Source organism: Bos indicus, chromosome 7 (genome assembly GCF_029378745.1).
Source record: "Bos indicus isolate NIAB-ARS_2022 breed Sahiwal x Tharparkar chromosome 7, NIAB-ARS_B.indTharparkar_mat_pri_1.0, whole genome shotgun sequence".
Classification (NCBI taxonomy): Eukaryota; Metazoa; Chordata; class Mammalia; order Artiodactyla; family Bovidae; genus Bos; species Bos indicus.
Window position 1 is genome coordinate 13033115 of NC_091766.1, and position 14653 is coordinate 13047767.

The following is a 14653-nucleotide window of genomic DNA, read 5'->3' on the forward strand; positions in this document are numbered from 1 at the left end:
ATAAGGTAGATGCTAGGGGCAGAGACTCTCTCTTCTGACAACTCCATTGAGGGAATGAGGTGGAATACCCAGGAGGACCAGAGGTGTGCTTCCATAAACCAACACTTGTGGCGATATGCCTTGGTGATAAGGAAGTCATAAAAGGTAACTTGAGCTGTTCCCATTTACTAGTTTCAGTTTTATCCCTTAACATGCTACTGAAAAATGTGGTCACTGTGACTGTGTAAATGAGAGCAGAAGGAGATGAGGACAAAACATGGAACTGGTTGCTTCTAGCAAAGCCAGGTGCGGGAGATGCTGCTGCTTCTGCTAAGTTGCTTCAGTCGTGTCCGACTCTGTGCGACCCCATAGACGGCAGCCCACCAGGCTCCACCGTCCCTGGGATTCTCCAGGCAAGAACACTGGAGTGGGTTGCCATTTCCTTTTCCAGTGCGTGAAAGTGAAAAGTGAAAGTGAGGTCGCTCAGTCGTGTCTGACTTAGCGACCCGGTGGACTGTAGCCTACCAGGCTCTTCTGTCCATGGGATTTTCCAGGCAAGAGTACTGGAGTTGGGTGCCATTGCCTTCTCCGACAAGAGATGAGTGAATTGCAATTGTTTGTGGAGTCAGAGGTGGGCTGGTTCCAGTCCCAGAAAGTGTAATCCCACCAGGGGTCAAATGATAGAGTGCATCAGAAAATGTACCAACTGGGAATTCCCTGGTGGTCCAGTGGCTAGGATTCTCACTTTCACTGCCGGGGATTGGAGGCTGGATCCTTGGTTGGGGAAATAAGATCCTACAAGCCGGACCCATGGCAAAAAAAGGAAAGAAAGAAAAGAAAGAAAAAGGTGGTGCATATATACAATGGAATATTACTCAGTCATTAAAAATAATTAAATAATGTCATTTGAAATATCACATGACATCCCTCATATGTGGAATCTAAAAAGAAATGATTCAAATGAACTTACAAAACAGAGACTCACAAACTTAGAAAATGAACTTATGGTTGCCAGGGGGAAGGGAAGTTAAGGACATTGGGAAAGTCATGTACACACTGCTATATTTAAAATGGATAACCAACAAAGAGCTATTGTACAGCATATGGAACTCTGCTCAACGTTATGTGGCAGCCTGGATGGGAGGGGAGTCTGGGGGACAATGGATGCATGTACATGTGTGGCTGAGTCCCTTTGCTGTCCACCTGAAACTATTACAACATTGTTTGTTAATCCAGCTATATCCCAATACAAAATGTTTTTGGTGTTAAAAAAATAAAAATTAAAAAATAAGTTAACAAAATGGATAACTAACAAGGACCTACTGTACAGCACAGGGAACTCTGCTCAATGTTACATGGCAGCCTGGAGGGGAGGGGAGTTTAGGAGAGAATGGACACGTATATGTATGGCTGAGTCCCTTCACTGTTCACCTTAAGCTATCACATTTTAGTTGGCTATATACCAATACAAAATGGGCTTCCCTGGTAACTCAGCTGGTAAAGAATCTGCCTGCAATGTGGGCCACCTGGGTTCGATCCCTGGGTTGGGAAGATTCCCTGGAGAAAGAAATGGCTACCCACTCCAGTATTCTGGCGTGGAGAATTCCATGGACTACTCCATGGGGTCACAAAGAGTCGGACATGACTGAGTGACTTTCACTTTCAATACAAAATAAAAAGTTCAAAAAATAAGTAAAATTAAAAAAAAAGAAAATGTGCCAACCAATTGGCTTGAGGGCTGGAGCTAGAAGCACCCACTGACTGAAATGGAGACATTGAGTTTGGGACACTGCTCTTGGCCAAGAAAAATCTGTAGATGTCTCAGAGGGAGATGTGGTTCCCACGGGCAAGTGGCTTGTTCCCATCTTTCTTTCACACTCAGAGCCCCTTGTGGATTTTACACTGGTGGGAGCTAGAGAATGAACAGTGACTGGGCCACTTGTGTCTCTGCTGTGAGTGTGGCTATGGGTGCTTCCCTAAGAGAAGTCCTTTCCATGGAGGTTGCTATTGGAGAAGTAAGTCTAGGAAACACCATGGAAGCAAAAAGAGAAAAGGCAGAGGCTGAAATAGTGGTTGGTGCAAAACATCATCTTGAAAGTGTTGAAATGAAGTTGTTGAAATGAAATGGTTAGTCTCTCAGTCATGTCTAAGAGAAGTCCTTTCCATGGAGGTTGCTGTTGGAGAAGTAAGTCTAGGAACCACCATGGAAGCAAAGAGAGAAAAGGCAGAGGCTGAAATAGTGGTTGGTGCAAAACATCATCTTGAAAGTGTTGAAATGAAATTGTTGAAATGAAATGGTTAGTCTCTCAGTCATGTCTGACTCTTTGCGACACCATGGACTGTAGCCTGCTAGGCTCCTCTGTCCATGGAATTCTCCAGGCAAGAATACTGGAGTGGGTTGCCATTCTCTTCTCCAGTGGATCATCCCAACTCAGGGATCGAACCTGCAAATACTGAGCCAGATACCGCAACCCACACACACTAGAGCCTGTGCTCCACAAAGAGAGAAGCCACAGCAATGAGAAGTGCAGGCACTGCTACTGGAGAGTAATGTCTGCTCTAGTGAAGTGCCCTTGCAGCAACGAAGACCCAGCACAGTCAAAAATAAATACATAAATAAGATAATTAAATAAAAAACTAAACTGGTCTCTGGCCAGATTCTGTTTAGACATACAGTGAAATAAATAAAAGTGCCGTTGTTGGATATCACTACTGCAGAAGCAACGCAGAAGTCCTAGATGAGAAGGGCTGTCCTGGTGGAGTTTGTAACTGAGACACTGCTTGTGGCTCTGAGCTAACTCCCTAGGTGGGATGAAGAAATCTGAGTTGAATGTGTGCTGTGTGTTTCCATGGTGAGGAAGCTGTGGGTAGGGGGCAGAGGTGATGACCTAGGTGGTCATTAAACTGAAAGTAGAGGTCTCAGGTCGAGACATGGATAGATTCAAAATTTCCCTTGGTTTCCTCTCCAGTAGGTGGGGCTTCCCAGGTGGCTCAGTGGTAAAGAATCTGCTTGCTATTGTAGGAGACACAGGTTCGATCCCTGGGTCAGAAAGATCATTTGAAGAAGGAACTGGCAACCCATTCCAGTATTCTTTCCTGGAGAATCCCATAGACAGAGGAGCCTGGTGGGTACAGTCCATGGGATCACAAAAGAGTCGGACGTGACTCAGCAACTCAACAGTGTTAACAATAAATAGGTGACTGTTGGTCTCTGCTGAGGAGGAAGGGGTGAAGAGAGAAAAGTGGATTTCTTTCGAGAAATATTGACAAGGTTGAGGGGATGAGGATCAGCTGACCCCTCTGAAGCCAAGGGGGTGAGTGTGGGGAGGGTGGGTGAACCTGTGATATCAAGAGAGATGCCAAGCCTGAGGACACATTTGTCCCTTTGCCTGATAGAGATGAGACACACAGAGTGGAAGTCATACCTCTGACTCTTTCAGTACCTGTTTCTGCATTACTGAGTGTACTGGAGAGAGGGGAGGCCGAGCTGGGCTCTGTCTTTGCTGTGGTCTCAGAGGTCTCTGTGTGCACAGAGGAGGTGAACGTAAGATCTGAGGATGTGCCGAGCCCTGATGCTGTACCACCAGGAATTGAAGTGGACATCAGCAGAGGAGGGCTGGTGCTTTTCATGATATCTCCTGCAGGGCCGGTTTCAGGAGAGAAAAAATGATGTCTGGAGGTTGATGGAGTCAGACCCCAGCTGCTTGGCTCTCCAGAACCAGGATTCCCTGTAGATAAGACTTCTGGAATTGTGGAAGAAATCTTGCTTGATGTTGGGGTTGTCCCTGCTGGAGCACTTGAGCCAGGAGCCACTGTGATCACTGCTGTAGCCATAGACACTGGGGCACTGCTGATGGCCGGGGTCAAATGTGTAATAGTTTCAGAGGAAGCTGTGTCTCTGGTAGTTGGGTAGGTCATATCCTGGCTGGTCCTTGTGTCGCTGTCACCTGTCTGAGAGATCTCAGTGGGAGACATAAACTCCTCAGTGGTTTGTCTGGTTGCGGCTTCTAGGGTGGGTGTGTCTGAAGATGTTTCTCCAGGTGATGCCGTTTCAGTGAAGCTTGTGCTGGAGGTGTTGATACGGCCTGTCTCACTGGTCAGTGTTTCCTCTCCAGAACTTGTCTCTGTCCCCCAGGTGGACTGGGGTTCAGTTGAGGGTTCACTTGTACCTGAATTGGTCCATGATGCTTCTCCTGGGGTGCTGGAATCAAGTGTCCTGGAGATGTCTGAGCTCTCAGGGGCAGTTGTGCTGGGGCTGTGTCTTTCAGAAGTGGTGTGTGGTGTTCTGAGCTCCCATCCTGGATGGGATTTTGAGACCTGAATTGAGCTTGTCCCCCTGCCGTCCGCAGAACTGAAGCCTGGGGAGGGGGCTGAAGTGGTGGCTGAATTATTCTCCCGTCCAGGAGCAGAGGTCACAGATGGAGCCACAGGTGCAGTCAAAGTTTCTCTGGTATGTTGCTCAGTCATAGATGGATGAGTACTGGTCACCTCTGAGACAGAGGTGGTGGAAGGGGATGTAGTTTTCACTCCTGGAACCTGGGTGATGCCGAGGGTGGCCAGACCAGTGGAAACTTCTGAAACCAAGGTGCTGGCTGTTGTGATGGGAGGTGAGTCTGTGGCATCAGGGGATGTACTAGGCATGAGGACAGTCCTTGCTGTCCCTTCCCCTGAGGGAGATGGGTGGTCCAGAGGGAAAGTAGTACCTCTGACTCTTTCAGCACTGGTTTCTGTATGACTTGATGTTCTGGAAAGAAGAAAAGCTGGGTTTGGCTCTGTCCTTCCTGTGCTCCCAGGGGTCTCTGTGTCCTTGGAGGAGGTGCCCATGTGGTCTGAAGATGGGCTGGACCGTGATCCTGTAGGATCAGTAATGGAGGTGGACAGGAGCAGAGGAACGCTGGTGGGGCTCATGAGGTCTCCTGGTGGGCTGGTGTCAGGAGAGGAGAAGTGATGCTCAGCATTGGATAGAGTCAGAACCTGGCTTCTTCCCTCCTTAGAATCTGGCTTCCCAGGCATTTTGGAAGAAGTCTTGCTTGATGTTGGGGTTGTCCCTCCTGGAGCACTTGAGCCAGGATCCAGCATGGTCACTGCTGTCAGCATGGACACAGGGGCAGAACCGAAGGCTGAAGTCAAACCTATAGCTGTTTCAGATGGAGCTGTGGCTCCTGTAGGTAGGGGTGCTGTATCCTGACTGATACTTGTGTCACTGTCACCTGTCCATGTGATCTCAGTGGAAGGTGTAATCTCCTCAGCCGTTGGGCCAGCTGTGGCTTCTAGGGTGGGTGTGTCTGAAGATGTTTCTCCAGGTGATGCTGTTTCAGGGAAGCTTGTGCTTGGCTCAGTGGACACAGAAACCACCCAGGTAGTAAGAGACGTGTGGATAGGGTCTGTGTCAGCGGTCACTGTTTCCTCTGTAGGACTTGTCTCTGTCCCCCAGGTGGACTGGAGTTCACTTGAGGGTTCACTTGTACCTGTGCCAGCCCACATTTCTTCTGATGAGGTGCTGGAATCTAGTGTCCTGGAGATGGCAGAGCTCCCGGGGGCAGTTGTGCTGGGGCTATACCCATCAGCAGTGGTGTCAGGACTTCTGAGCTCCCCTGCTGTGTGTGATGGAGAGACCTGAGTAGACCTTTCTTGCTGGCTGTCAACAGTGCTCAAATCTGAGGTGTTAGAGCTGGTACCCCAACTGTGTCTTTTTTCAGTAGCAGAGGTCTCAGGTGAAGATATAGAGGCACTCAAAGTTCCCTTGGTCTCATTTTCAGCCACTGTTGAATAGTTGATGGTGTTCTCTGGGACAAAGATGGTAGAAGGAGATGTAATTGTCACTTCTGAAACGCCGGAAAGGTTGATGTTCTCAGGACTCCTTTGTTCTCCAGAAGTTAAAGTACTGGTTTTGCTGATGCTGGTTGAATCTGTGGTCCCTGTGGGTCTAGAATTCTCCGGTGTGATGTGGGTGCTGCTGCCTGGTCTTGTCAAGGACTGGGTAGATGTCGTTGATGCAGTGGGGCCTGTGGGTTCAATTAGGGATGGGTCATTGTTAGCTCTTGGTGTTCAAGTTTAAGACTAGTCCTCTGGAACTTCCCTGGTGGCTCAGTGGTAAAGAATCCACCTGCCAATGCAGGGGACACGGGTTCGATCCTTGGTTTTGGAAAGATCCCACATGCCGAGGGGCAACTAAGCCTGTGTGCTACAACTACTGAGCCTGTGCTCTAGAACCCGTGTTCCACAGTGAGAAGCCTGAGCACAGCAAAGAAGAGTAGCCCCACTTTCTGCAACTAGAGGAAGCCCTCGGACAGCAACAAAGATCCAAATAAATTTTATTTATTTATTTTATAAATAAATAAAGATTTAAAAATAAATAAAATTTTAAAAGAAAAAAAAGTAGTCCTCTGAGTGGAGTTGGCTGCTACAAACCTACTTTGCTTTGCTTTGCATGAGTGCTCAGTCATATGAGACTCTTTGTGACTCCATGGACTGTAGCCCTCCAGGCTCCTCTATCCATGGGACCTTCCAGGCAAGAATACTGGAATGAGTTGCCATTTCCTCCTCCAACGAATCTTCCCAACCCAGGGATGGAACCCAGGTCTCCCACACTGCAGGTGAATTCTTTACCACTGTGCCATCTGGGAAGCCTACTACTGAGCTCCTGCAGTTTTATTTTGTGGTGTGAGATTTAGGTAGAATCTCTGGGCTCTGTTGGACAAAGCTGGGTCTGTGTGAACTGTTATATAGTAGGGGCTGGACGAAACATGGGCAACTCTTCTGAACAAGAATACATAAATTTGGGTGGAATGAACTGGGAGGTTGAGATTGACATATATACACTACTATGCATAAAACAGATGACTAATAAGAACCTACATATAGGCCAGGGAACCCTACTCAGTGCTCTGTGGTGACCTAAATGGGAAAGAAATCCAAAAAAGAGGGACTATATACAAGAATTGTAGCCTCCAATCTGTTCTGGACTATCTTTGATTGGTTTGTGTGCTGTTATGTGAAAAATAGCTGATGATACGGTTAGATCTGGGCTTCCCTGTTGGTGCAGTGGTAAAGAACCCACCTGCCAATGCAGGAAACACAGGTTTGATTCCCGGGTCAGAAAGATCCTGCCGGAGGAGGAAATGGCAACCCACTCCAGTATTCTTGGCCTGGGAGAATCCCCATGGACAGAGGAGCCTGGCAGGCTACACAGTCCATGGGGGTCTTGAAAAGGTTGGACACGACGGAGCGACTAAACAACAAATGTATGTATGTATGTGCATAGCTGATGCACTTTGCTGTAGAGAAGAAACTAACATAAATTGTAATGCAGCTATACTGCAATAAAAAATTTTTAAAGAAAAGTGAATTTGGGCAGGAGAAACAGGAGGGTGTTGCAACCACAGGAAGTTCTTGAAGATGAAAAGCTAACCATTTCTCAGTTCCCTTTCTGAAATCTTTCAATGGATCCTCACTGCCTACAGGATAGAGTTCCTTAGTGTGTCATGGTCCTTAATGATCCATCCCCTTGTGTCTCTAAAATGGTGCTTCTCAACCCGTTGTGATTGTTCTTCCAGAGAACAGGTATTATCTATGCACTTTCAGTTGTCAAAGCTAGTGATCTTCTACTTCCATCTAGTGGTCAGAAGCTAGGGATGCTCCTAACAACTGTAATGCATAGCCCCTCCTGCAAAGAATTACCAGGCCTTAATCTCAATAGTGGGTCCCTGGTGGCTTAGAGGTAAAGAATCCTCCTGCCAATGCAGGAGATGCAGGAGACACAGATTCAAGCCCTGGGTCGTTAAGATACTCTGGACAATGGCTTGGCAATCCATTCCAGTATTCGTGCCTGGAAAATCCCATGGACAGAGGAGACTGGTGGGCTATAGTCCACGGGGGTCACAGAGTTGGACACAACTGAGTGACTAAACTCAACAACATCAATAGCGCTGAGGGTGAAACTCTCTGCTCTGTCCTTATATCCCACAGAATCCATCCTCTCATCTTCTTTAAACCACAGCCATGTTCTCACAGTTCCCCAGCCCAACAGCAGAATCCTTCACTCATCTTTCCAATGATCACCATGCCCTTTACACAAATGAACACCTATTCATTAATTCAGCTTCTGTTATTGTATTCACTCTTCTCTTTTTACTGAACTGTCTTTTTTTCTTTCTTTTTTTAATTGGCCTCACCTGCAGCTTGTGGGATCTCAGTTCCCCAACTAGGAATGGAACCCATGCCCCCTGCATGGAGGGGAGTTGGAAGTGTGGAGTCTTAACCACTATTATTGTTGATGTGTCTTGACTCTTTTGTGACCCTATGGACTGTAGCCCATGAGGCTCCTCTGTCCATGGGATTTCCCAGACAAGAGTACTATAACTGATTTAACTTTTATGCAGATTACATCATGCAAAATGCTGGGCTGGATGACTCACGAGGTAGAATCAAGATTCCTGGGAGAAATATCAACAACCTCAGATATGTAGATGATACCACTCTAATGGAAGAAAACTAAGAGGAACGAAAGAGCCTCTTGATGAGGATGAAAGAGGAGAGTGAAAAGCTGGCTTAAAACTCAACAGTCAAAAAACTAAGATCATGGCATCTGGTCCCATCACTTCATGGCAAATAGATGGGGAAAAAATGGAAACAGTGACAGACTTTATTTTCTTGGGCTCCAAAATCACTGTGGATGGTGACTGCAGCCAAGAAATTAAAATATGCTTGTTCCTTGGAAGAAAAGCTATGATAAACCTAGATAGCAAAGAGATCAAACCAGTCAATCCTAAAGGAAAAGCAGCCCTGAATATTCACATCAGGTGGCCAAAGTATTGGAGTTTCAGTTTCAGCATCGGTCCTTCTGATGAGTATTCAGGACTGATTTCCTTTAGGATAGATTGATTGGATCTCCTTGCAGTCCAAGGGACTCTCAAGAGTCTTCTTCAACACCACAGTTCAAAGGCATCTATTCTTCGCCACTCAGCTTTCTTTATAGTCCAACTCACATCCATACATGACTACTGGAAAAACCATAGCTCTGACTAAATGGACTTTTGTTGGCAAAAGGACTGATGCTGAAGCTGAAGTTCTAATACTTTGGCCACCTGATGGGAAGAGTGGACTCATTGGAAAAGACCTTGATGCTGGGAAAGATAGAGGGCAAAAGGAGAAGGGGGCAACAGAGGATGAGATGTTTGGATGGTATCATCGACTCAACAGACATGAGTTTGAGTAACCTTGGGGAGATGGTGATGGGCAGGGAAGCTGGGTTTGCAAATGGACGCAACTTTGTGACTGAACAACAATTAACTGATTCATGTTGCTGTACACCTGAGACTAACACAACATTGTACAGGGTTGGCCAAAAAGTTCATCTGGTTTTTCTGTAACATCTCATGGAAAAATCTTTACAAACTTTGAGGGCAACCCAATAAATCAACTACGTGTGTGCTTAGTCGCTCAGTTGTGTCCGACTCTTTTTGACCCCGTGGACTGGAGCCTGCCAGTTTCCTGTGTCCATGGGCTTTTTCAGGGAAGAATACTGGAGTGGGTTACTATGCATCAACTATACTCCAATAAAAAAAATTTTTTTAAAGTAACAGTTCTTTGTCTCTGAAGCATCTTCCAAAGTTCACGTCCCAGATGAGCCATGCTTTCAGAGATACAACTGTGAAGAAAGCAGAGACTCAAAAAAATAGGTTGAACATTGTCCCCAGGGATGTCCCAAAGCAGGACTCATGACAGGACTGGGGACCGAACCCTGGCTGAAGAAGAGGTATCTGTGGGTACCACTTGACACAAACCCAGAGGCTTCTTCAGAAGGCCCTGCGGCGATAGAGAAAGGGGTGCAGAGGGAGAGGTGGCAAGCTGAAGGCTTCTGTAAGAGCCTGGGGAGAGCTCAGCACTGAGCTGGTCCTGGGGCTCTCAAAGGAACTGCAACTGTTGGAGAGATGCTTTGCTTGTCTTCCTGTCAGTGCTGTAGCACCTGAGCTTGGGTTCTGCTTCGGACAGAGCAGACGAACTAGCATCCCCTTAGGCTATCAGGACAGCTGTCATGACTAGGGAATGAGGCTGCAGACCAGTAAGTCTCATCAAGTGAGATTTTTTGCCTTTATTATTCATGCAACAAATATTTCCTGCATACCTACTATTTCCAGGTACTATGACAGGCTGCATTTGGCAACGTCTGGAGACACTTTGGGGATTCCCAGGTGACTTCCCAGAGCAACTCAGTGGTACAGAATCTGCCTGCCAGTACAAGAGACACAGGAGACTTGGCTTCCATCCCTGGGTCGGGAAGATCCCTGGGAGAAAGTAATGTCAACCCACACCAGTATTCTTGCCTGGGAAATCCAATGGGCAGAGGAGCCTGGCGGGCTACAGTCACAAAGTATCAGACCTGACTGAGCACATACTCATGGAGCATTTTTGGTTGTCATGATTCGAGGGTCGGTTGCTATTGGTATCTTGTGGGTAGAGACCAGGGATGCTGCTTAATATCTTCCAATGCACAGGACAGTGCTCCCACAACAAGGAATGATCCAGACTCAGATATACTGACCTCTGTGCCCTCTGTGTGCGCTTGGTCTAAGCTTATAGCTGTTCCATAGAAAAAGCAGATAGGAACCCAATTTAGTGGGTTGTCAACAGCACCAAAAATGTAAGAGGATAACAGAATAAGGCATCAGGGCACACTGGGTGCAGCAGGGGTAAATGATTTTACAAAAGTATTTTTAGATACACACACACCTAAGCACAGAGCTGGTCACAATGTAAAATGTATTTCTTTTTCATTCCCTCATAGCTCAGTTGGTAAAGAATCTGCCTGCAATGCAGGAGTTAAAGTGAGTCTCTCAGTCATGTCCAGCTCTTTGCAATCCCCTGGACTATACAGTCCATGGAATTCTCCAGGCCAGAACACTGGAGTGGGTAGTCGTTCCCTTCTCCAGAGGATCTTCCCTACCTAGGGATCCAACCCAGGTCTCCCGCATTGCAGGCGGATTCTGTACCAGCTGAGCCACAAGGGAAGCAATGCAGGAGACCCCGGTTTGATTCCTGGGTTGGGAAGATCCACTGGAGAAGAGATTAGGCTACCCACTCCAGTATTCTTGGGCTTCCCTTGTGGTTCAGCCGGTAAAGAATCCACCTGCAATGCGGGAGACCCGGATTTGATCCCTGGGTTGGAAGATCTGGACAAGGGAAAAGATACCCACTCCAGTATTCTGGCCTGGAGGATTCCATGGGCAGAGGAGCCTAATGGGCTATAGTCCATATATTCGCAAAGAGTCGGACACACAGAGCAACATGCACACACACACACACACACACACACACACCCTCTCCCTCTTAGACTTCCCTCCCACCCCACCTCCCATCCACCTTTCTAGATCATCCCAGAGCACCGAGCTGAACCTCCTGTGCTATACAGCAGCTTTCTACTAGCTAGCTATTTACACATGGTAGTATATATGTGGGTGCAGGTGTGCATGCTAAGTTGCATCAGTAGTGTCCGACTCTTTGCGACCCCATGGACTGTAGCCTGCCAAGCTCCTCTGTCCATGGGGATTCTCCAGGCAAAACTACTGGAGTGCGTTGCCATGCCCTCCTCCAGAGGATCTTCCTGACCCAGGGATCAAACCCAGGTCTCATGTCTTCTGCATGGGCAGGCAGGTTCTTTACCACTAGCGCCACCTGGGAAGCCCTAGTGTATATATGTCAATTCTAATCTCTCAATTCATCCCCCCTTCCCCACAAAATGTCCATATGTCTGATCTCTATGTCTGCTTCTCTATTCCTGCCCTGCAAATAGATTCCTCACATTTTTTTTTAAGATTCCACATATACACATTAATATACAATATTTGTTTTTCTCTCTCTGACAGTTCACTCTGTCCTGCTGACTCTAGGTCCATCCACATCTCTACAGATGTATTTCTTATTACGGATCCTAGTCAGAAACTCTGCCAGGTGTTCCTGCATCAGCTCATCCTCTGCCATCTAGCTTCGCCTGGCTTCCTTCCCCATCCCATCTCTTCTCTCACACTGGTGTCACTGGGAAGGGAGCTGGTGTCAGCATCTCTGGGCATTTACAGAGCCAGGCCGCCTGGAGGAGAGCTCCAGCTCTCCCACGGACCAGCGGCATGAGCTTGGGCAAGTCACATACACTAACAGCGCCTCCATTTCAGTTTCCTTATCTGCAACGTGGAAGTTATAAGAGTGCTTCATCAGGCCACTAAGAGGATTAAATGAATTAATCTATGTAAAGGGCTTAAAATAGTGTCTGGGACTTCCCTGGTGGTCCAGTGGTTAAGACTCTGCCTGCCAATGCCTGGGACACGGGTTCGATCCCTGGTCGGGGAGGATTCCATATGCCGTTGGGCAACTAAACCCGTGTGCCACACTACTGAGCCCACACATCCTGGAGCTCGTGCTCCACAACAAGAGAAGCCACTGCAACGAAGCCCAGGCACCACAACTAGAGAGGAGCCCCCGCTTGCTGCAACCAGAGAAAGACTGTGCCCAGCTTTAAATAAATGCATTTATTAAATAAATAAAAAATCCCATTGTCTGGCATATATTGCTTTTGATTGCTGTATGAGTATAATTTGTCAAAATTCACCAAAGACAGTGGACTGGATGTGAATTAAAATTTAAAAACATAAAATAAAATAGAATAATAAAAATAATTGAAAAATATTGTTTGTATCTTGGCTCATTTTAGCATAGCACTGATTGCTGTTATTATGATTATTAGTTAGAAGGAGGATGTAAATGGTATCAGAGTACCGTTAGGGAGTACTTCTGATTCCCAGAGAAGTGGGAATCAGAATAAGAATCAATGATGGGGGCTTCCCTGGTTGTCTGGTGATTAGGAATCCTGGTGCCAATGCAGGGGACACAGGTGAGGAAGTTCCCACAGGCCTCAGAGCAACTAAGCCTGTGTGTCACAACTACTGAAGCTCGCACATCTAGAGCCCGTACTCTGCAACAAGAGAAGGCACCGCAATGAGAAGCCCGAGCACCTCAACTAGAGAAAGCTCTTGAGCAGCGACAAAGACCCAGTGCAGCCAAAAATACATAATAAAATTTAAAAAAAGGATCAGTGATGGGGAGCAGGGATCAGATTCACTGTATCTTGTTGCTTAGTTGCTAAGTCATGTCTGACTCTGGGACCCCATGGACTGCAGCACGCCAGGCTTCCCTGTCCTTCACCATCTCCTGGAGCTTGCTCAAACTTATGTCCATTGAGTCGGTGATGCAATCCAACCATCTCATCCTCTGTCGCCCTCTTTTCCTCCTGCCTTCAATCTTTCCCAGCATCAGGTTTTTTCCAATGAAAAGGCTCTTCGCATCAGATGGCCAAAGCATTGGAATTTCAGCTTCAGCACCAGTCTTTTCAATGAATATTCAGTACTGATATCCTTTAGGATGGATGGTTTGGTCTCCTTGCTGTCCAAGGGACTCTCAAGAGTCTTCTCTGGCACCACGTTTCATAAGCATGCATTCTTTGGCACTCAGCCTTCTTTATGGCCCAGCTCTCTTGGGGAGTCCCAAAACTGGGTGCCCAAAGGACAGCTGTCCCAGAACAGACATTGCAAGCGGCTGGCTGGTCCAATGGAAATGAATGAGACTGGTCAGGATGGGTAGGGGACAGCCAGGCAGGATGCCCTGCTCAACTTCAGTGTCTGTTCCCTTGACTGTTGAGAGGTCTGGCCCCATGCATGTATGGGGCCGCACCAGCCAGGGCAGCTCCTGGGATGTCTCCTCCAAGGCAAGGACCCAAGGTGGGGGCGCAAGGAGGTGAAGCCCAGCCCAGACAGCAGAGGAAATGCCAAGCCCAGCCCTACCCTCAGGAGGGGACTCAGGTAGTGCACTGAGTCCCTTGGTCCTACCCTGCCTTGCTGACCTACCCTGCACCCCCCAAGGGACTGCTGGTTGGGTAGGGGTCCTTTGGGGGTTTCAGCACCAACCAAAGTCCTACCTTCCCTGGGAGGAGAGATCTAAGGGCTCCTCTCCCTCCCTGAGAAAAGTGAGGACATGCTGTCAGAAGAGAAAGAAGAGGACCCATCAGGGCTTCCACGGTGGCTTAGTGGTAAACAATCCACCTGCCAATGTCAGGGACACAGGTTCAATCCCTGGTCTGGGAAGATCCCCAGGCTGGGGAGCAGCTAAGCCTGGGTGCCACAACCACTGAGCCTGTGCTCTAGAACCCAGGAGCCATAACTACTAAAGCCCATGCTCCTACAGCTTGTGCTCCACAACAAGAGAAGGCACTGCAGTGAGAAGTCTGCACACCACAACCAGAGAAGAGCTCTCGCAGCAACGAAGACCCAGCATAGGCAAAAATAAAGAAATAATTTGTTTTTGTTTTTGTTTTTTTTTTAAAAAAAGGAGAGTACCCCTCATAAGAAAAAAGAGCTTGTTTTGCTCTCTCCCTGTCTCACACACACTGTCCCACATACATATGCACACTTACACAAGTGCACACACACAGCCAGAACTCAAGTCCTGGTGTCCTGGATTTCAAGCTGGTCCTGCCCCGCTCACTCAACGGAACCTCAGTTTCCCCATTTTTAAAGCACAAATAACATCAGAGCCCACCTGCCTCTGGGTTGCACAGGGTTTTACTGGGATGCATTAGTTCATTGACTCACAGGAGGCTTCCCCTCACCCTGCCCTACTGACGAGAGCA

At 47.5% G+C, this 14653-nt stretch overlaps 1 protein-coding gene across 9 annotated transcripts in view; it reads right to left on the reverse strand.

Annotated features, from left to right (window-relative positions):
• MUC16 (mucin 16, cell surface associated) overlaps positions 1-14653 on the reverse strand; it is a 118725-nt gene that overhangs the window by 98555 nt on the left and 5517 nt on the right. For 8 of the 9 annotated variants that reach the window (XR_011567512.1, XR_011567513.1, XM_070792754.1 and 5 more), the window contains exon 2: positions 3405-5984. The exons of the other annotated variant lie outside the window; for it this stretch is intronic. Coding sequence is in view for 6 of the 8 variants with exons in the window: in XM_070792754.1 (XP_070648855.1) it covers positions 3405-5984 (2580 nt within the window). In the remaining 2 variants the exon portion in view is untranslated. The remainder of the gene's footprint in view (positions 1-3404; positions 5985-14653) is intronic. 9 annotated transcript variants of the gene reach the window in all.